The sequence below is a fragment of the Leptonychotes weddellii genome, chromosome 1, assembly GCF_054177405.1.
Source record: "Leptonychotes weddellii isolate Sample4059 chromosome 1, ASM5417740v2, whole genome shotgun sequence".
NCBI classification, from domain to species: Eukaryota; Metazoa; Chordata; class Mammalia; order Carnivora; family Phocidae; genus Leptonychotes; species Leptonychotes weddellii.
In genome coordinates, this window is record NC_138369.1 from 14,200,242 (window position 1) to 14,220,543 (window position 20,302).

General features: G+C 59.0%; 2 protein-coding genes across 17 annotated transcripts in view; one reads left to right on the top strand and one right to left on the bottom strand.

Annotated features, from left to right (window-relative positions):
- Positions 1-15,864, top strand: part of DHX30 (DExH-box helicase 30) — a 29,281-nt gene extending 13,417 nt beyond the window's left edge. For 3 of the 4 annotated variants that reach the window (XM_006732993.3, XM_031027844.2, XM_031027843.2), the window contains 18 exons: positions 2,964-3,094; positions 3,716-3,826; positions 7,612-7,913; positions 8,394-8,514; positions 9,232-9,381; positions 11,306-11,458; positions 11,772-12,608; positions 12,877-12,952; positions 13,039-13,143; positions 13,408-13,583; positions 13,835-14,041; positions 14,135-14,216; positions 14,294-14,487; positions 14,582-14,741; positions 14,851-15,008; positions 15,103-15,206; positions 15,286-15,425; positions 15,539-15,864. In XM_006732993.3, the coding sequence (XP_006733056.1) occupies positions 2,964-3,094; positions 3,716-3,826; positions 7,612-7,913; positions 8,394-8,514; positions 9,232-9,381; positions 11,306-11,458; positions 11,772-12,608; positions 12,877-12,952; positions 13,039-13,143; positions 13,408-13,583; positions 13,835-14,041; positions 14,135-14,216; positions 14,294-14,487; positions 14,582-14,741; positions 14,851-15,008; positions 15,103-15,206; positions 15,286-15,425; positions 15,539-15,792 (3,461 nt within the window). In that variant the 3' untranslated portion in view covers positions 15,793-15,864. Of the gene's footprint in view, positions 1-905; positions 1,147-2,963; positions 3,095-3,715; positions 3,827-7,611; positions 7,914-8,393; positions 8,515-9,231; positions 9,382-11,305; positions 11,459-11,771; positions 12,609-12,876; positions 12,953-13,038; positions 13,144-13,407; positions 13,584-13,834; positions 14,042-14,134; positions 14,217-14,293; positions 14,488-14,581; positions 14,742-14,850; positions 15,009-15,102; positions 15,207-15,285; positions 15,426-15,538 lie in introns of those variants that run through there. The other variant, XM_006732992.2, reaches the window with a different exon arrangement.
- A 433-nt stretch (positions 15,865-16,297) lies between these two features.
- Positions 16,298-20,302, bottom strand: part of MAP4 (microtubule associated protein 4) — a 171,412-nt gene continuing 167,407 nt past the window's right edge. For 6 of the 13 annotated variants that reach the window (XM_031027832.2, XM_031027837.2, XM_031027836.2 and 3 more), the window contains 2 exons: positions 18,726-18,915; positions 16,298-18,599 (listed from right to left, as the gene is read on the bottom strand). In XM_031027832.2, the coding sequence (XP_030883692.1) occupies positions 18,592-18,599; positions 18,726-18,915 (198 nt within the window). In that variant the 3' untranslated portion in view covers positions 16,298-18,591. The remainder of the gene's footprint in view (positions 18,600-18,725; positions 18,916-20,302) is intronic. The other 7 variants (XM_081816866.1, XM_081816857.1, XM_081816851.1 and 4 more) reach the window with 4 other exon arrangements.

A 20,302-nucleotide genomic window follows, 5' to 3' on the forward strand; every position in this document is an offset into this window, starting at 1 on the left:
AATGAGTAAGAAACTTGGGGGTGGCTCCCAGCAATGTTTTCACAAGCTCTCCAGGAGTCTTCAGAGTCAGATCTAGAATTATAAAACAAACACACAAACAAAACCCTCCCTCCCAGTGTATCCCCAGCTGCACTGCCAACCTCTAACCAAGCCCCTTGCTGTCGCTGCCCCAACATGCAGACTCTGTTAAACCCAGCTGAGCCAAATTTCTGTTCCTCAATGCCATACGAGGCAGAAGGGGAGCGAGCCTGGCTAGAACCCAGGCATAGTAGTTTGGAAATAGAATCCCATTTGGCTTTCAAACAAGTAAGGAGCAGCAGCTTCAGAGTCACACTGCTGGACCAGCTCAGTTCTTGGGCACGTTATCCAAGTCTGGTATTTTTCAACTTTGACTCCAGCCCTGGAATTAAAAGTGGTCTGCTTATGTTCAGGAGGTCTTGCCTGTCCCAGATCCAGATTCTTCATCAGGTTTACTTTGTAAGCCATGAAATGAGATGGGGGTGCCCTGGTTTAGTGGTTATCCTCCCTCTTCCGTCTGGAGTGCAAGCCAATTTGCCAGGGCATGTGAGAGGTATTTATGAGCAATGGGTGGGACCTAGAGGGAACCTGGAGTTCATCTCCTTGGATGGACGTTATTGAGCTAAGGCCTGAACTTTTCCCAAAAAGTCCCTTTCCGTCTTCTTGCCCCCGATTCAGACGACGGATCTGTGGGTTTGGCTTTGCCGGGGCAGTGAATTCAGCTGGGTGCCAGCCGTGCCAGGCCGCCCGCCAGGTGACAAGCCCAGGACGCGGGAGGCCCCTGCTGAGGAACCCGGGCGCTGGGACCGCCTCGGCTGGCCCCTGTTCCCGGTCCTCCCGGCCGCCAGGGGGCGCGCGGGCCGCTGCTCCCGCCCTCCCGCCCTTCCCTTCCCGGCTCCGGGCCCGCGGGCGTCGGCGGGAGCGCGATGGCGGCCGCCAGGAGGCTCATGGCGCTGGCTGCCGGCGTCTCTCCACGCCTGCGACCGCCGGGCCCCCGCGCTAGCGGGCGACAGGGACGCTCGCGCGGCCTCTCGTCAGGCTGCGCCCACCCCGATCGCACAAAGGAGGCCGCCGAGGCAGGGGTAGCCCCTAGCGGCCCCGGGGAAGGCGACGGAAGCATGGTGAACGGTGAGGGTCGGGGCGGCCACGCCGCGACGTCCTTGGCTGCCGGGGCTGGCAGAGCTGGGGGCGCGGGCCTGGGCCGGGCCTGGCGGGCCGGGGCCCCTCTCCGCTAGTGGCCGAGACCGCCGGCCGCTGGCGGGCCGCAGCGCTGCTGTTGTAAAGCTCAGTGTGGCACAGGCCCAAATGGACCCCGGGCGCGGAGGTTCGGGGACCGGAGCGCCTGCACCAGGCAAGAATAGGTGAGAGGCACGGGACCTCGAGGGCGTGGGGGACAACAGGAAAACATCCACCTGCTGCCCGAATGGGTGGTCAAGGGTTAGAGCATCAAGGGTAAGCACACCCTCACCAGTGTGGGAAAAGAGCCCAAACTACACTTGGTACTTCAGGATTTGAGGTAGAGACAGAGTGATTCCCAGCGTTGTGTCTCCTGAATAGCGCGGGGAATGAGACTGGTGAGAGCATCCCTGCCTATCAACGACGGATAGAGAGCCAACCTCCTCCGTTCCTGTAGAGCTGGAGGGGGGACCAGTGCACATCTGTTGTGCCTGGGGGTCTAGTGGGCTCCTTAACTTTGGGTCCCTCTGTGGGAAGCCCTTTGAGTCTACTTAAATACCAGTCTTAACTGCTTGAATCTCAGTTGCTTTGTAAGTTCTTTAGAGGGAGACAGAGTCAGGCAGAATCCTCCTTCTTGGCCAGTTGACACAGTCATCTGCTCCAGGGAAACAGTCTCAACCCAGGATTCGGGTTACATCAGGACTCCTGTGGGGAGCTTCGTCAAAATAGAGGCTTCCCCAACATCACCACCATTCTTACGTGCCTGTTGGGGGTCAGGGTGGCCATTGTGGTGAAAAATCTCCCTGGGTGATTTATGACTGATGCGTACAGGGGCATGTGTACAAAGTTTTTCTTTTTGGAGCTGGTTTAAAGCCAAATATAACACCAGAGACTGTGGGTGGAGAATGAAAAGGTTTCCCCATCTCCTCTGCCAGTCTCTGACCCTGCATCTCTTGAAGGGCCACTTTGGTGCTTTGGGGCCCTTACTTCTGTTTTTAGCTGCTCCCAGCAGGCTTCTTCAAGGCCTAGCTGAGCCTTGTGTCTGGCACAAGCTGCCTCTAGTTGGACGTCTCACCCATTTGTATTCTGGGATCGATTCAAAGTACAAGTGAAAAAAAGTGAGCTACTTCTCAGGGTGTCTGATGCATCCTGCCTCCACTTGATTCCACTTGAACTTGGGGAGGGAATAGCTTATTTCCTGTGTCTCAGCTGTGGAGATCCCTGATCAATGTCCCTACATATAATCTGGCTCTAAGAGGCCTTTTGCAGGATGTTGAGGTGCAATTGAGAGCTAGGGCCTGGTATTCAGACTTTGGGACCAACCCTCCCTTTTGTGTGTCGTTTGTTTTAGGAGGGGCCTTGCATTGTCTTGATCTCCAGTTTGTGTGTGTGGTGGAGTTTTGTTTTGTTTTTTGTTCAGTACCTTCTTTCAGACAAGGGGGGTTTGTTGCCGCCTCGGCTTCTGTAGCTGATGTATTAAATCAGGAGCTTACAGGGGAGAGGATGCTGGCTGGTTCTCCTCTGTGGTGTGTGGCTCACTGGTCCTTCTCCTTCAGGAAATGGTTGTGCAAGTGGGTCTGGTCGTGCACGTTTACCGTCCCCTGTAAACCCTGAAGCCATTCCTCCCTCCTTTACCAAGATGCTCCTGGGTGGTTTGGGGTCAAGGGCCAACATCCTCAGTATCCAGCCCAGGGTTGTCCTGATACACACCCCATGGAGTTTTTAAAAGAAAAAGAGCAACTGTAATGCTTTTGTTCTTATTTTCTTAGCTTCTAGGGACCTATTAAAAGAGTTCCCACAGCCCAAAAACCTTCTCAACAGTGTAATTGGAAGAGCCCTCGGCATCTCACATGCAAAAGACAAACTGGTCTACGTGCACACGAATGGACCGAAGAAAAAGGTAAAACTGACTGGTGGCTGGGAGACATGTTGGTGTGACTCTCAGGAAAGAGGCTGGCTGCCCTTTTCTCCCTCAGGTTTCTTTGTCAGGGAAGCCCATAAAGTGGGTTTCGTGAATTGAAAATGGCCAGCAGAGACTCTCAAAGCTAGGTCTAAAAAAGAGCCTGATTTAGAGAAAGGGAACACAGGGGAGATAAGGTGAGGAGTTCCCATCTTGGGTATGACCGGCCTCTGCGCTGACCCCCGGTTCTGGTTCCTGTTGAATAACTGGGACTGCAGAGGGTCAGAGTTGATAAAAATTCCTGTTCCTAGAGTCTCGTAGGTCCTGGGACCCACAGAAGCATGCAGGCAGACCATTCTGAATGAAGATTTTTAATAATAAAGATGGGTTCCACCTTGCTCTCTGGCTAGAACATGGCACTTTGAAGAAGCAAAACAACTTGAGGTGGGATGAACGGCTTGAGGGTGGGCTGGTTAGAGCCTCACGGGGCTTAGCCGTGGGCATGGGAGTGCTGCCTGCACTCGGCTCTGCTGCCATCAGGCCTACAGCAGCCCCGTGTGACGTGCGGCAGCTCTGCAGTCTGGGAAGGCCACGGTCCTGATTCTCTCTTCTCTTCCCCAGAAAGTCACCCTCCACATCAAGTGGCCCAAGAGCGTGGAGGTCGAAGGCTACGGCAGCAAGAAGATCGACGCCGAGCGGCAGGCGGCAGCAGCGGCCTGCCAGCTCTTCAAGGTGACCCTCCCCTGGCGAGAGAGCCGGGCCACCCTCCATCCTGGGAAGGTCCTCGCCCCAGGCTCTGATGGGCTTTCTGGTACCAGGTGCCTCTCGGTGGAGGTTGACGGGTGTTCACTCACTCCCCTGTCCTTCCCACCTCGTGCTGCTTCTCTTGCTGTGCAGCCAACAAGGGAATACTTGGCTGTTTGGGCTTGGTTTGGTTTTTTGCCACTGTAGTTTTCTACCGTCTGTGGTTTCAGAAAACACGGAGGAGAAAAATGCGCCCTTCGTGCGGCACCGTGGCTACACTTCCATTTTGGTTTCGGTTTTTCTTCTCCTGTGATTTCCCATGGGTTTTCCGTGCACCCACACAGTTGTCTGTTCCTTGTAACGGACGCACGGGCGTTGCTTCTGTCACTCCCCAGCGGTTGGGCACGGGCTGCTTTCAGGTTCTTGGTTACCCAGTAGTTAACGAGCCCTTCGGTGCTGCTCACCAGCCTTTCTGTCAATCCCTAATTGGCTCCCTTTGTGGCTGCGCCAACCTTGAATCTTGCTCAGACTTCTCGGTCTTTATTTCTGCTCCAATGGGGACAAAGCTGTAGGGCGGGTATTCCTTCAGATTCTCTCCCACTGAATCCCCAGGCCTTCACTGTCCCCGCCTGCTCCCTGCATCTGAGGAGGGAGGGCCCTCTTCCTTGCCGGGGCCCCACGCCCCCTTCTCGTCTCTGTCCCCTTTCTGTGTCAGTAGTGCCGAGGCTGAGAGATTCTCTGCATGTTTGAAGGTGGCCTGTCTGCAGCATTCATGGTGACGTTCCTCCCTGCCCTTTCTCTGTCTCTATCTCCGCTCTGCTCATAGCCTCTCGTTTGTTTGTATGTTTGTTGAATTGTGGTTAAGTTACACAAAATATAAAATTTACCATCTTAACCACTTTTCAGCAGTTGAATAGTATTAAGCATAGCATTAAGCATTGTGCAGCCAGTCTCCAGAACTTTTTCACCTTGCAAAACTGAAACACCATACACAGTAAACAGCAGATCCCCTACCCCTTCCCCTCAACCCCCAGCAGCCGCCATTCTACTGCCTCTTTCTATGAATTTGCCTCAGGGATTTCATCTCCTCATAGAAGTGGAGTCAAACAGTATCTGTCTCTTTGTGGCTCGCCTATCGTACTTAGCGTAGTGTCCTCAAGGTCCGTTCCCGTGGCTCGCGTCAGAACCTCCCTCCTCCTCAAAGCCGAGGAGCACTCCGTGGTATGTGTGTGCTCCATCGTGCACTGGTGGGCACTTTGGTGGTTTCCACCTCTGGCTCTTGTGAATAAGGCTGCTGTGAACACGAGTGTACAGACACTCTCTTCGGGACACTGCTTTCAGTTCCCAGAAATGGAATTGTTGGATCGTACGGTAGTTCTGTTCTCAGCTTTTTTTTTTTAAAGATTTTATTTATTTATTTGACAGAGAGAGACACAGCGAGAGAGGGAACACAAGCAGGGGGAGTGGGAGAGGGAGAAGCAGGCTTCCCGCGGAGCAGGCAGCCCGATGTGGGGCTCGATCCCAGGACCCTGGGATCATGACCTGAGCCGAAGGCAGACGCTTAACGACTGAGCCACCCAGGCGCCCTGTGCTGGATTTTTTTTTTTTTTTAAAGATTTTATTTATTTATTCATGAGAGACAGAGAGAGAGACAGAGGCAGAGGGAGAAGCAGGCTCCCCGTGGAGCAGGGAGCCCGATGCGGGACTCGATCCCAGGACTCTGGGATCATGACCTGAGCCGAAGGCAGACGCTTAACGACTGAGCCACCCAGGCGCCCCTCTGTTCTCAGCTTTTTTAAGGAATCGCCATACTTCTTCCACGGGGGGCTGCACTGTTTCACATTCCTACCACCGGGGCACAGTCTCGCTACATCTGTACCAGCGCTCTGGGTGGTGGTTTTTAGTAGCTGTCCTCGTGGGTGTGAGGTGGGATCTCTTGGTTTTGATTGGCATTTCCCTAATGGGTACTGTTGTTGAGCATCTTTTTCTCTCTCTTTTTTTTTAAGGTAAATTCTTCAATTTGTGTTAACTGCACAGTGTTTTCTCAGTATGTAAGATATCACACCCTGATGGTAGATCTTGTATAGAGTAGCTGCAGAGGACAGAATGCAACAGAAGACAGTGTTTGCTTTTCACATCCCCAGTCCTTGTCTCTGACTGCCAGGAGGAGGTGGTTCTGTCAACTCTTCACAGCTCCCAGAAGCATCTTCTCTCCGTGTCCTTCTGTTGTCTTCCCCTTAGGAAACTCATAGCTACAGATCACAGGGAGCTGCTTTAGAGCCAAATGAAATCTCCTTCCGGGTTGGTGGGGGGGAAGGGACTGCTTTCATAAACTCTTCTTTTTGACCTGATGGAGTTGAAAATGTGGCAGAAGCTCTAAAGCACATTAAACCAAGCCGACTATGAATTTGTGGAAGATGAAGTTCCGTAGTCACATACGGTAATTGGTTCTTTGGGGGGGAAAAAGGTTTTTTTGCCCCAAATGTACCTAAATCAGGTGGGAGTGGATTTTGAGGATTTGTGCCCCTATGTATCATTTTGTGCCATGCTGCAAAGAGCTCTAAGTTTTTTGTTTGTTTGTTTTTTTTAAAGATTTTATTTATTTATTTGATAGACACAGCGAGAGAGGGAACACAAGCAGGGGGAATGGGGGAGGGAGAAGCAGGCTTCCCGCCGAGCAGGGAACCCGATGTGGGGCTCGATCCCAGGACCCCGGGACCATGACCTGAGCCAAAGGCAGACACTTAATGACTGAGCCGCCCAGGCGCCCCAAAGAGCTCTAAGTTTTGAGACTGCATTTGCATCTTGTGCTTCTTCCATCTGTGTCTCTTTGGAGAAATGTCTGAAGTTCTTTGCCTGTTGTTTAATCGGATGGATGTTTTTGTTGTTACGGGAGTCCTTTGTTCACATGGGAGTTCGCAGCCTTTTTATTCCCCAACGTTGGCACTCACCGTTCCGCAGCTCCTTCCTTTCCCCTTCCGAACCAGAGTGTTTATTAAGCGTTGCCCTGCTGCTCGGTGCCTGTTGCCAGCAGCACGGGGTTACTGAGTGTGCTCTTGTCAAATGCCCGAGCAGCTTAGCCAGACTTGGATTGGAATTATGTTATTTATGTTCATCTGGCTTCTCAGTGTGTGGTTCCTTAGACCCTAGTCACCTGCATTTCTCTTCTGCCTTGTGGATTCGGGAGTTTCTTGCAGGCAGGGACCAGGTCCCGTCTTTCCTGATGATGCTCAGGGTAGCCAGAATGTTGCTTTATGCGTGCTAGAGACTCAGCAAGTTTTATTTGGTATTCTGTCTAGAAGAGAATGAAGCTGTAATACATTTTAAAATAATATATTTTGTATGAATGGCTTTATAAGCATCCCAGGTTATTTCTAGAATATGTTCTCAGCATAGGATTCTTAGGTCAGACCAGAGATAGATCTGTTTTGTGAGGTGGGCTCCATTTCTCTTAACTGCTGTATTCACCAAAGCTTTCTAGATCACTTTGTGAATGTATCAGCTTTTCCATTGCCTGTGGGGTTTGGGGTTTTTTTTCCCCCCAGTTTTTTTGTCTAATAGATGTAAGAGTTTACCTTGTCATTTTCATGTGTCAGAGCTAGACATCTTACATGCCCTCTTGATGCCCAGTTGTGGCTTGGGGGCTGAGGCAGGCGGACGGGTGCAAAGGTATGACTCATGCCTAGGGGACTTAACAGTGTAAGGGGGCAGGTTCTGGGCAGACTGAGGCACGAGGATGGGCCCTCACAACATTCCTCTCCCCCCCCCCCCAGGGCTGGGGCCTGCTGGGTCCCCGAAATGAGCTGTTTGATGCAGCCAAATACCGCGTGCTAGCTGATCGCTTTGGCTCTCCGGCTGACAGCTGGTGGCGCCCAGAACCCACCATGCCACCTACTTCCTGGCGGCAGCTGAACCCTGAGAGCATCCGGCCGGGGGGACCTGGGGGCCTGTCCCGCTCCTTGGGCCGGGAAGAAGAGGAGGATGAGGAAGAAGAGCTGGAAGAGGGGACCATTGATGTCACCGACTTCCTGTCCATGACCCAGCAGGACTCCCACACCCCACTCAGGGACTCGAGGTACAGCTGGATGTGGGGGATGCAGGGAAGCTGGCTGCACCTTGACATGGGGATGGGTGATGTTCCCTGGGAGTCTTCTCTAAAATGGGAGGGTCCCTGCCCTGCGTCTCTGCCTGTGTGTCCCGTTATTCATATCGGCACGTCTGCCGTTCTGCTGTGTGGCTGGGCTTCTGCAAAACAACAGCAGGGACCCTCCCTCCGGGTCACACTTGGGTCCCTCCGAGGCCCAGCCACTACTCTGCCTGCCCCTGGGCCCCTGCCCCCTGCCCTCAGTTATCTGTTTGGGGAAACTGAGGGAGCGTCAGTCATGCTGTGTGTCTGAGAAGATCAGGGGCCACGCGAAGATGCCAGGCCTGCTGTTTTTTCCATACCTCCTGCTGCCCCCCTGCAGTGTCCTAGCCCCCCTGGGCCTCAGAGCCTGAGGTGAAATGGGCGCAGGAAGAGATAGAGCTTTTTCACCTGAACTTTTGGTCCTCCCAGGGGGGGTTCCTTTGAAATGACAGACGACGACAGTGCTATCAGGGCCCTGACCCAGTTTCCGCTTCCCAAGAACCTTCTGGCCAAAGTGATTCAGATAGCAACATCGTCCTCCACAGCTAAGGTGAGTCGGGTCTCCTAGAAGTGCGTGTGGGTGGGGAGCTGGCTTGGTTGTGTCTGCTCGTCCCTGGGACCAGGTAGGAGGGAAGCTGGGAAGGCCGAGGTTACCTGTACCCTCAGCCCGCACCTAAGCCAGTCGGGGGGGCTCGGGGTCCTTGCACTGTGAAGGGGGTGAAGCAGCCAGGAGTCAATGGAAGTTGGTGTGGGAGTTTGGGGGTCGGGCTGGCGCCATGGGAGCGGGAGACCCGAGTTTGGTCCGGGGTGGCTGGCAGGGGTGGGGTCGGGGTGGCGCTCTCTGGCTGAGGTTGAATTTCATCTCTGTGGCTGGGCTCAGGGCTTCGGTCGGCACAGCTCCTCCCCAGGGGGTAAGGCCTTCATGCACCCCCAGAATGTGCCTGGTTCTGGCTCAGGCTGACAGGTTCGACCCACAGCTGCCACCATGCCTGTTTGCTTTGAAGGTGCCGAGAGCACCGTGGGCTAGGAGGGCAGGTGGAGGCACTGCCCAGACACTGACTTCGGGCGTGAAACCACGGGACAGCCGGAGCCAGCCCTGGGAGCTGCGGCCCTGTCGGGGCTTGCTTCTGCTGCCCAGTGGCTCGTCTTGTGTGGCCGATGTTTGGCACCTGCTGTGATGGGGGTTAATTCCATCTCTGGGTTCCTTGGCATCCTGAGAACCGCATTCTCTGCCTTTCTATAGCCATTTCTCTTGCCTTCCGTGTAGAACCTCATGCAGTTCCATACTGTGGGCACCAAGACCAAGCTGTCCACCCTCACTCTGCTCTGGCCCTGTCCCATGACCTTTGTCGCCAAAGGGCGCCGCAAAGCAGAGGCTGAGAATAAGGCGGCAGCCTTGGCCTGCAAGAAACTGAAGGTGAGTCGGGCGGGTCCCTTGGCTGATGTGTCAGAGGCTTGGAGCTCCCCTACCCTTGGCGGATTGGTCCCGTTCTCCAGGAAACAAAATCCACCACCCCGGGCCTTTGGCCCGAGCACAGAAGCATCTGGGGCCCGAGCCTTGCTCGTCCGGCTGTGGCTGCTGCCTTCCGGAGGCCCTCACGCTCGCTGCGAAGGTGCTTTGCCTGTGGGCTCAGCCTTTTCTGGGGTGTTGCCGGCGCCCAGCTGAAGCCCGGAGGGGACACGCCTGTTTTTCTGAATGGCACAAAGCTGGGGGAACGGTGCCTGTGCTGAGTGGCAGACTTGGTGTCTAGAAAGATCTGAATTACCTGGGCTTTGTGGGCAAAATGGATCCTAAGGCGTTACCTGGGATGGAGATCGAAGATTCCGTGAAGTCCAAGGTGAGGCAGTTCCTGTGAAGAGGCTGCGGAGGCCAGCTGTGCCTCACGGTGGGAAGCCAGCAGAGCCGTGACTGCCCGAGAAGGGGGTGATCTGAACCCCATCGGCACAGGCTTAGTGTGCAGAGCAAGAGAGCGAGGAGGCCCTGCCCTCTGCTCTGGTCAGACATGCCTTTGGTGTGCGTTCGGCTCTGGGAACCCCATTTTAGACCCAGCTGATGGTGAGAGGTAGCGAGAGCCTGGAGAATGGAGGAGGGATCGGGGCGCCTGGAGGTGCAGTCGGTTAAGCATCCGACTCTTGGTTTCAGCTCAGGTCGTGATCTCGGTGCTGGGATCGAGGCCCGGTGCTGGGATCGAGGCCCGGTGCTTGGGCTCTGCGCTCAGCAGGGAGTCTGCTCGTGGGTTCTCCCTCTGCCCCTCCCCCCGCGTGCATGTGGGTGCGCTCTCGCTCAAATAAACCAGCGAGTGACTGAATGAATCAATTAGTAAAATCTTAAAGAAGAAGAGGGAGAGGTACAGGAACCTGTGGCTCCAGAGGGCAGAACTGGGGCTAATGGACGGCACCTGGCGGAAGTCTGTCTTTCAGCCGGATGGCCACGGGCACGGGTGATTGGGAGCCTCGCAGCGCGGGCCAGCCGTGTCGTGGGGAGGAGCCAGCTCCCAGGTGGCAGCGGCGCGGAGACAGCCCCGGGCTGGCCGCTGCTCCGAGGCCACAGGGAAACCCCCAGGCCTGGGAGAGGTGGAAGCCTCTCTGGGGGCAAGGTGTCTGTGTGGGCGCCTCCGTGGCCCAGGGACTAGATGCTTGTGCTTGAGGTCCGTCATGAGAGTGGAGGGGGCGAGCCCCCATGGGGACAGTGTTCCTGAAGGGGGGGGGGAGTCCTGATAGCACAGGGGACAGGCACACAGGACTAGGGAAGGACGACCAGTTTTGCACGCCTGTCGGAGGTGCTGGGATGCCGTGGGTTAGGTCTAGGGAGGGAAGCAAGACGCGGTGTTTATCGAGTCGTGTGAATAGACACTTCTAGGAAAGTCCACCTGTGTTCGTATGATGGGGTCACAGGTGGAACGGGTGCCATGTGGACCAGAAAGGTTGCGGGGGGAAGGGGGTGTGCTTTGGAGGTAGTGAAAATGGGTGCTGTGGGGCTGTGATGGGGTCAATGAGAGCCTGGCCCTCCTGGCTTAGCGGTCCGTGCTGGGAACTCGTAGAGGCGAGATTGGGCTGTTGTGGGGGCCCCCGCTGCTCAAGGAGAGGTTTCTGAGGGGCATTCCTCTTGGACATGTCAGGGCTTGTTTTTCTTGGAATGATTTTAACTAGTTAAATTTTGGGACGGGTGGAGATTTGCATTTTCCAGGTTCCTAATTACTCTTCTGTACAATGTCTGCTAAAAACCAAAATCTCTTAGAGAAGCAGTTGCTCTGTGTGATCTCTCTCAAGCTCCTGAGCCTGTTTGCGCTGGTTCTGGGGAGGCAGGGCCCCAGAGCGAGCTGTGCTTGTCCCCGCTGCAGAGCCTGGGCCTGGTGGACCGCAACAATGAGCCGCTTACCCACGCCATGTATAACCTGGCCTCCTTGCGTGAGCTGGGTGAGACGCAGCGCCGGCCGTGCACCATCCAGGTGCCTGAGCCCATCCTCCGAAAGATAGAGACCTTCCTGAACCATGTAAGAGAGCCGAGAGCGCCGCCCCACCCCCGCCCCCTGCCCGCCTCCAGCTTCTCCTGACGGAAAGGCTCCACGTGTGCCGCAGGCGCGCTACCTGCCCGTTGTCCCCGCTGAGGCCGGAGCCCGGGAGCACCCTTGCCCCGAGCAGCCCTGTCTTGCCCGAGAACGTCCTCGGGCAGTCGTGCACGGAGTCCCCCACCAGCGGGCCGGGCCTCGGTGTCCGGCCCCGGTGAACCGTGTGGAGGGTATCGCGAGTGAATGAGGAAAAGGGTGTCGGTCTTTCACCGTTGTGCTTGCTTCTCCCATCCCTCAGTACCCTGTGGACAGTTCCTGGATCTCCCCGGAGCTCCGGCTGCAGAGTGAGGACATCTTGCCCTTGGGCAAGGACTCAGGGCCCCTGAGTGACCCTATCACAGGCAAGCCCTACGTGCCCCTGTCAGAAGCAGAGGAGGTACGTCTGAGCCAGAACTTGCTGGAGCTGTGGCGGCGGCGAGGGCCAGTCTGGCAGGAGGCCCCCCAGCTCCCCGTGGACCCGCATCGGGACACCATCCTCAATGCCATCGAGCAGCACCCGGTGGTGGTCATCTCTGGGGACACGGGCTGCGGCAAGACCACGCGCATCCCCCAGCTGCTGCTGGAGCGCTACGTGACCGAGGGCCGCGGCGCCCGCTGCAATGTGATCATCACCCAGCCGCGCCGCATCTCCGCCGTGTCCGTGGCACAGCGGGTCAGCCACGAACTGGGCCCCTCTCTGCGCCGGAACGTGGGCTTCCAGGTGCGGTTGGAAAGCAAGCCCCCGGCCCGCGGTGGGGCCCTGCTCTTCTGCACCGTGGGCATCCTGCTGCGGAAGCTGCAGAGCAACCCCAGCCTGGAGGGCGTGAGCCATGTCATCGTGGACGAGGTCCACGAGCGGGACGTGAACACAGACTTCCTGCTGATTCTGCTCAAGGGCCTGCAGCGGCTCAACCCGGCCCTGCGGCTAGTGCTGATGAGCGCCACGGGCGATAACGAGCGCTTCTCCCGCTACTTTGGCGGCTGCCCGGTCATCAAGGTGCCGGGCTTCATGTACCCAGTCAAGGAGCACTACCTGGAGGACATCCTGGCCAAGCTGGGCAAGCACCAGTACCCGCACCGGCACCGGCACCACGAGGTGAGGGGACCTGCCCGCCCCCGCCCGCCCCAGCCTTTGCCCTGGCTTCCCCGCCTGCCTGTCCCTGTGGCGCCGTGGCCGAGGGCAAGGCCGTGCTCCCAAGTCTCGGTGTCCTTGCTAGAAACAGAACGATCAGGGCTTCTGGGTGAGAGGGCGGTGAGGGTTGGGGGTGACTGTTCAGTGCCTTGGCCTCGCCGAGTCACAGAGTGGCTGCGTCCTTCCCCGGGGGCTGTGACTGTGGCCTCTCCCCCCACCCCCCTGCCCCCAGTCTGAGGATGAGTGTGCACTCGATTTGGACCTCGTGACGGATCTGGTTCTGCACATCGATGCCCGAGGGGAGCCAGGTGGGTGCTTTCCCCCCCGCCCCCGTGCCCACCCTGCCCTCCAGCTGCCGAGAGTGACGGCTCATGCCTGCAGGGCCCCTTTACAGGTGGGATCCTCTGCTTCCTGCCTGGTTGGCAGGAGATCAAAGGAGTGCAGCAACGCCTCCAGGAGGCCCTGGGCATGCACGAGAGCAAGTACCTCATCCTGCCAGGTGAGAGCGGGTGAGCGAGGCGCGATTGCCCCCAGACGCCAGTCTGGCCCTCTGGCCTAGGGACTCCCACCCAGCTGGGACTCGGGGCTGGATTTCTGACCAGGCTGCCCTGCTCTGGTTGGCTTTTCCACCTTGACTGGGCATACACGTATCCTTGATCTGGGCCTCTGTTTCATCAAAATGGGGTCAAAGTCCTTGCCCTGTACCCTCATCACAGGGAGCAGGAGCAGTACCCATAACCAGCGTGTTCTTGCTGCCCACCAGTGCACTCCAACATCCCCATGATGGACCAGAAGGCCATATTCCAGCAGCCGCCAGTTGGGGTGCGCAAGATTGTCTTGGCCACCAATATCGCGGAGACGTCGATTACAGTCAATGACATCGTGCACGTGGTGGACAGCGGTCTGCACAAGGAGGAACGCTATGACCTGAAGACCAAGGTGGCACCCGTCTCCCGGGCCCAGCCAGCCCCTGGGGGAAGAACTACAAGTTCCGAGGTGGCCCCCAGCCCCGATCAGCCTTGGACTTGCCGCTGTGTCGTGTGTCCGGAGAAGGCCACACTCGTGGGCTGTCGGTGTCCCTGTTGTGGGGGGGCCGTTGAGGGGTTAAGTGAGGTGAAGGCCAGACGAGGGGCAGCACTGAGGAAGGCCTGCTGGCCTCTGCGTCGCTGCTCACCTGCCCCCTCCCCCAGGTGTCGTGCCTGGAGACTGTGTGGGTGTCACGAGCCAATGTGATCCAGCGCCGGGGCCGGGCGGGCCGCTGCCAGTCAGGCTTTGCCTACCACCTGTTCCCGCGGAGCCGGCTGGAGAAAATGGTCCCTTTCCAAGTGCCGGAGATTCTGCGCACGCCCCTCGAGAACCTGGTGCTACAAGCCAAAATCCACATGCCTGAGAAGACGGTGCGCCAGAGGCGGGGCCGGGCCGGGGCTGGACTTGGTGAGGGAAGGTGGGAGGTGGGGCTCATGGCGGGCTCTGGCTGCTTCTCGCTGTAGGCAGTGGAGTTCCTTTCCAAGGCCGTGGACAGTCCAAACATTAAGGCGGTGGACGAGGCTGTGATCTTGCTCCAGGAGATCGGTGAGTGGGGCCGGGCCGGGCCGCGCCGCGCCGCAGCGTGGCGCTCAAGGGCGAGTCTGACCGCTGAGCTGTTGCAGGAGTGCTGGACCAGCGGGAGTACCTGACCACCCTGGGGCAGCGCCTGGCCCACATCTCCACCGACCCCCGGCTGGCCAAGGCCATAGTGCTGGCCGCCATCTTCCGCTGCCTGCACCCGCTGCTGGTGGTCGTCTCCTGTCTCACCCGGGACCCCTTCAGCAGTAGCCTGCAGAACCGGGCGGAGGTGGACAAGGTCAGCCCTCGCCCCTCCCCCACCCCCTGTCCGGAAAGCCGCTGCAGCCGGCCCTCACCCTGTGGCCTCGGCGCCCCCTTCCGCTCCCTCCCAGGTGAAGGCACTGTTGAGCCACGACAGTGGCAGTGACCACCTGGCCTTCGTGCGGGCCGTGGCGGGCTGGGAGGAGGTGCTGCGCTGGCAGGACCGCAGCTCCCGTGAGAACTATCTGGAGGAAAACCTGCTCTACGCCCCCAGCCTGCGCTTCATCCACGGTCAGTGGCCCCCCGTCCCCCCCGCCCAACTGGCCCAGGGCGCGGGCTTGGGGTTCCCCGACCTTGTGGCTCAGGGGGCCGCAGGCTCAGCCTGCCCTCCCCTCCCCAGGACTCATCAAGCAGTTCTCGGAGAACATTTACGAGGCTTTCCTGGTGGGGAAGCCCTCCGACTGCACCCTGGCCTCTGCCCAGTGCAACGAGTACAGCGAGGAGGAGGAGCTGGTGAAGGGTGTGCTGATGGCGGGCCTCTACCCCAACCTCATCCAGGTGCCATCTCTGGGAAGGGTCCGGTGGGCCCCAGCCTCCTCCACCACCCCGGGCTCCTCGCTCAGCCCGCCCCTCTCTCCTTTGATCCTCGCAGGTGAGGCAGGGCAAGGTGACCCGGCAGGGCAAGTTCAAGCCCAACAGTGTCACTTACAGGACCAAATCAGGCAACATCTTGCTGCACAAGTCGACCATTAACAGGTGGGAGGCAGGCAGGGCCGGGGCCGGGTGGCTGGCGGGGGCCCGAACGGTGGGCTCACGCCCGCGCTCTGTTCTGTAGGGAGGCCACGCGGCTGCGGAGCCGATGGCTGACGTATTTCATGGCTGTCAAGTCCAACGGTAGCGTCTTCGTGCGGGACTCCTCCCAGGTGCACCCGCTAGCCGTGCTGCTGCTGACCGACGGGGACGTGCACATCCGGGGTGGGTACTGGCCGCCCCTCCCGCCCCGCTGCGGCTTGGGCTGCTCTGTGGCCCCGGGGGGGGGGGGGGAGCCCGGTCTCACCTCGCCTCTGCGCCGCCTCCCCCCCCCCCAGACGATGGGCGCCGAGCCACCATCTCCCTGAGCGACAGTGACCTGCTGCGGCTGGAGGGGGACTCGCGCACTGTGCGGCTGCTGCGGGAGCTGCGCCGGGCGCTGGGCCGCATGGTGGAGCGGAGCCTGCGCAGCGAGCTGGCCGCGCTGCCGCCGGGCGTGCAGCAGGAGCACGGGCAGCTGCTGGCGCTGCTGGCCGAGCTGCTGCGGGGGCCCTGTGGCAGCTTCGACGTGCGCAAGACGGCGGACGACTGAGCCCCCGTCTGCTGGGGCCATGTACAGAGTGCAAATGTTTATTTAAAATAAAGTTCTATTTATCCCTTGTGAGCATCGCTGTCCGCGGGGGGGCTCCTCTCTCGGGGCCGCAGCACCCACACTCCTGCTTTGCGCAGGGCCCCCCCCCCCCCCGTGCCCCCGGTCCCTGTCCCCTCAGGCCGGGCCGGCGGGCACGGAGCACGCACTCGCCCAGGCCTCCCTCGCGCTCCGCGCCTCGCCCCGAGCAGAATCGGGGAGCAGTTCCCCAGGCAGCCAAGGCCACTTGAACCCTAACCTTCGAGGGGCCTTGGGTTGCGTAGCGGCCCTTCCGTGAGCTGGGACTTCGGTCACATCCACAGTGCACAGATGAGGGGCTAAGGTCATCCAGACTGCACGGTGCACGGCAGCCCCTTGATGCCAGGGGACGAGCTGGGGGGGCAGCGAGGTCGGGGATGCTGGCGGTGGACCCCGGCCAGACCGCACGAAGTACAGAAGAGACCGCCTGTGTGGTGGGCCAGCACGAGCTTTATTCACTCTTGCAATCGGTACAACAGAACCACAGATTGACACAGGCAGTGGCTGAGCCAGAAGCAAACTGGAGGTTCAGAGACGCACCTCCACACGGCTGCAGGTGGTCCCTCGCTGTGAGGGCGCCTTCTCTGCTTCTCGGGCTTGGGGGACACTTCAAGGGAGCTGGGACCACTCCAGCCCACCTACAGCGTTCTCCACGAGGGTCACCTCTCCCACCCCTACCCTTGGACCGGTTGTCCACCTCCGCACGTGCGTGGCCCCGGGACTCACACAAGGAGGGCATCGGCACCTTCAGGCCCTGCACCGTCTACCGCTTCCTCCCCAGCTTCCTCCTGCCCCTTCCTCCTGCCGACAAAACACGGGTGCCCCGATGTCCCTGGCACACGGCGTTCTGCAGTCCTCGGTGCGGGGAAGACCCCTGCAGTCTGCGCTCGGGGAGCCGCGGATGTGGGGTCCCACCTCCCCGAGAGAAATGCTACCTCAGAAGTGGGAGAACCTGCCGGCCCAGATGCCTTCCCTCTACACGGAGGTCCGATCTGAACCTAAGTCAAGAACCCCTACCTTCTGGGCTCCAGGAAGGGGGGCAGCATGAGCAGCGGCGGGGCGGGCGGGGAGGGCGAGGGGCCGAGTGCCGGCCTCCTCGGGGGCAAGTCTGCACTGCAGGAAATGCTCGTCCAGAGGAGATGCCCTCGGAGACTCCCGGGCCATTTCACTACAAACTGTTACATTTTAATCCTTTATTAGAAACCATGCAAACTTTAATAAAAAAAAAAATACAAGTGCAATAAGAATCTTCGTGTCAATACAATTCCCGGGATTTCTCATCATCGCAGCCACCCCAAGACCGGGCCTAGCTGGGACACCCCTCCACAGGCCGGCCTCACCTCTCCCCCCTCCCCAGTCAGGCTGTAGTGGGGGTGGAGATGGCCTGTCTCATGCCTTTTTAAAATTTCCACACCTGATTCCCCATCACCCACGTGAGTTCTGGACATCTTGGGCTCCCTGGTAACTGAGGGCTCTGGTGTCCTAGGCCTGTGAGTCTGGAGGATTTTGACCTCCATAGCCCTTCCCTGTTTCTCCAGCCCCAAACTTGTATCTCCCACTAGATCCCAGGGAATGAGACAGAGATGCCAAAACCAGCCTCTTGGTTAGAAAAGAAAAGCAGCATACACACAAAATACCAGAACCACCAGTCCACACCGACCAGCCCCTAGTATGCCCTACCTGCCCACCAGGCCACAGCCCCTGCGTCTCACCTGCCCTGCCCACACCTTCTCCGGGGCCCCAAGCTGCCCAGGTCAGGGCAGCCCCTGATGCCTGACCTCCTGGCTGGAGGCTTAAGGATCTCCCCTCCCTGTTTCCTTTAACACCTACTGAGGACTTTCATTTAGACATGGCTTCAACCTGCGAAACTCCTCTACCAGTTTTTAGGTTATTTAAAAAAAAAAAAAAAAAAAAAAAAAAAGGGATAAAACAAGAAAAGAGTGTGACAGCAGCTAGGCAGGTATGGGAAGCAGTGGGGACAGTATAAGCCGACCCCTAACTAACTTGGGGCAGGGCAGCAAGATGCGCCTGGCCCCACCTGCACGGTGGGCACCACGGAGGGGTCAAAGGGAGAGGCAGTGGCCTAGCGGGCTCCGGGGGAGGCAATCAGCATCCTGCCACCGCGCGGCCACTCTTCTCTTCAGGTGGACCCAGCGAGGAGGGCAGTTATGTCAGTTTCTCTTGGGTTTGGTCCAAAAAACCCAAAGAGGAGGTTGGAATCTGGCTCCCCACCCCCCACCCCCAGATCCCACAAGATCCCAAGTTGGCCTCTCCACCCCATTCACCTCCCAACCTCGTCTGCGGAGCGGTGCGCAATGATGGGACAGGAACAAAGCAAGGAGCGGGGGTGGGGTGGGGGCCAGGGCAGGGAGTAGAGGAGGTTTGGGGGCGGGCCTGCTGCTGCCCTGGGCAAGCAAGGCAGGGGGAACAGGGTGGGGCCTGCAGGACTTGGGGCCTGGGGCCCAGCACCCAAGCCGTGTGGGGTCTAGATTGCAGCCCGGGAGAGGGAGCCAAGGGCCCGGGTGCCTGAGCTGGGGCCGCCAGGGAAGTGGGGGGGGCGGGAGACAATGTCAGCCCCGTGGTCGGTGCGGGCCCTGGCATTTGCCCGGAACGTCAGCCTGTAGGTCTCAATCTGCAGTGACACGGGAGGAGGGAAGGGAGGGGGTAACGAGGGACACAAGAGGGGGAACACAGGGGACGGAAGACGAGACCAGAATGTCATCATTAGATGCCTGGAAAATAAAAGGTTGCTTGGTTAAACTTTAGGCCACACTCTAGTCAAAAAAAGAAAAGGAGTTTCAATTAACAGCCAGTGGCAGGGCCCCCGGGCGGCCCTCAGGCCAAGCCCAGCCACTTACTTGTCTCCTGGATCTGGCTGTCCAAGGTCTGGGCCTCCCTTTGGTCACCACCCCCTGCCAGGGTGGTGTTGCCACTGAGGCCACTGGCTGAAGTGGGGGCGCCAGCTTCGGGCGCTGCCTCAGGGATGGCCGGCTCCTCCCCCGCGGGGGGGCCCGGACACGGAGGGGCCTCGCTGCCACCGCCCTCAGTCTACAATGAAACAGTGGGGGAGACAGTGCAGGGTCAGTCGGGGAGGAGGTGGGATGGGTGATGGTGGTGGGTTTTACACATAGCCCCCTGCCCCCCACTGACTACCGTACGGTCGCCCGAAGAACCTAGGCCAGGCACTCCCCTCTGCACCCCTGCCCGGAGGCGACTGCTGGCCCAGGAGCCGGCGAGTGCAGCCCTAGGCCCAGCGTGCGGCCGAGCTGGACCACACTCTGGGAGACTCCTCTGGGAAGGGCAAGGCTGCCGCAAGTCTTTCTGAGGGGAGAGGAGAGATGTGCCGGCTTCTCAGCAAGGCTGGCACCAGGCAGCTAGCCGTGACGGCGGTCGCCAGCAGAAACCCTGGGCACGACCGCTAGAGCGTGGCTCTGGGAGCGGCTGGGAGGCAGGGGTGCTGCAGGCCAGCTAGGGAGCTCTGGGAGCCCGAAGGCACTTAGGAGGGGTGCAGCCCGCCACCTCCGACCCAGCGAATCCCAGACTGCTCCCGCCACAGAGGGGGCAGCCCTGCCTGCTCATCTAGCCACCTCCAGACACTGAGGCCTCTTCTGCGCTGGGCGCCCTCCTGGAGCCTGGGGACCACAGGGAAGGGGTGTCCAAAGTGTGACCCAGGGAAACTTTGGGGGCCTGCAGGGCTTCCCAGGAGGCGGATGGGGTGGGCAGTGAGCACCTGGTGTGAGTAAAGCAGAAGAGGGAAGGCCGGGGCAGGGGGAGCTGGAACCCCTGGGCCCCAGAATGCCCAAAAGGTGACAACGGAGACTCCACAGTGGTTTCTAATCAGATTAGTGAAGGAGACAGGCCTCTGTATTAGAAAAACAATTCCAGAAATAATAAAGGGAGATGATGTGAATAAAGAAAAGAACGCAAAACTTGGGAGTCAGAAGGTCCAGGTGTAAACCCTGGTCGGGTACTTGCCACGTGGCCTCGGACAAGTGATGACACCCGAGCTAATGCCCCACGAGGGCTGACTAGGGAGTGGCTCCTCATAAGGTACAGAGGCATGACTGAGAGCCTGTGACAGAGCCAAGCCCCCAAATATTCATGGAAGCCAGTCAGGCCTTGAATGGGAGCACCGACGGAAGCTGGGACAGAGGCTGGGCCGGGCTGGGCAGACGGAAGGCCCACTGCAGCTGCTCTCTGCCCTCCCCCGTGCTCACCTTGCCCCGAGCCCCTGCACCTATCCTCATGCTTGGAAGCCTGCAGGATGCTGCCCCCACGGGTCCCCCCGCCCCCCAACATGGAACAGAGGATAACAGCATCCTGGCACTTTACAAAGGGTCTCACGGTGCTGTGGAAGGAGGGAGGGAGGGAAGGCACGAGGGAGGGAGGGAAGGCAGGAGAGGCCCAGCCGGACCTGAGCATGGGAAGCCCTGCC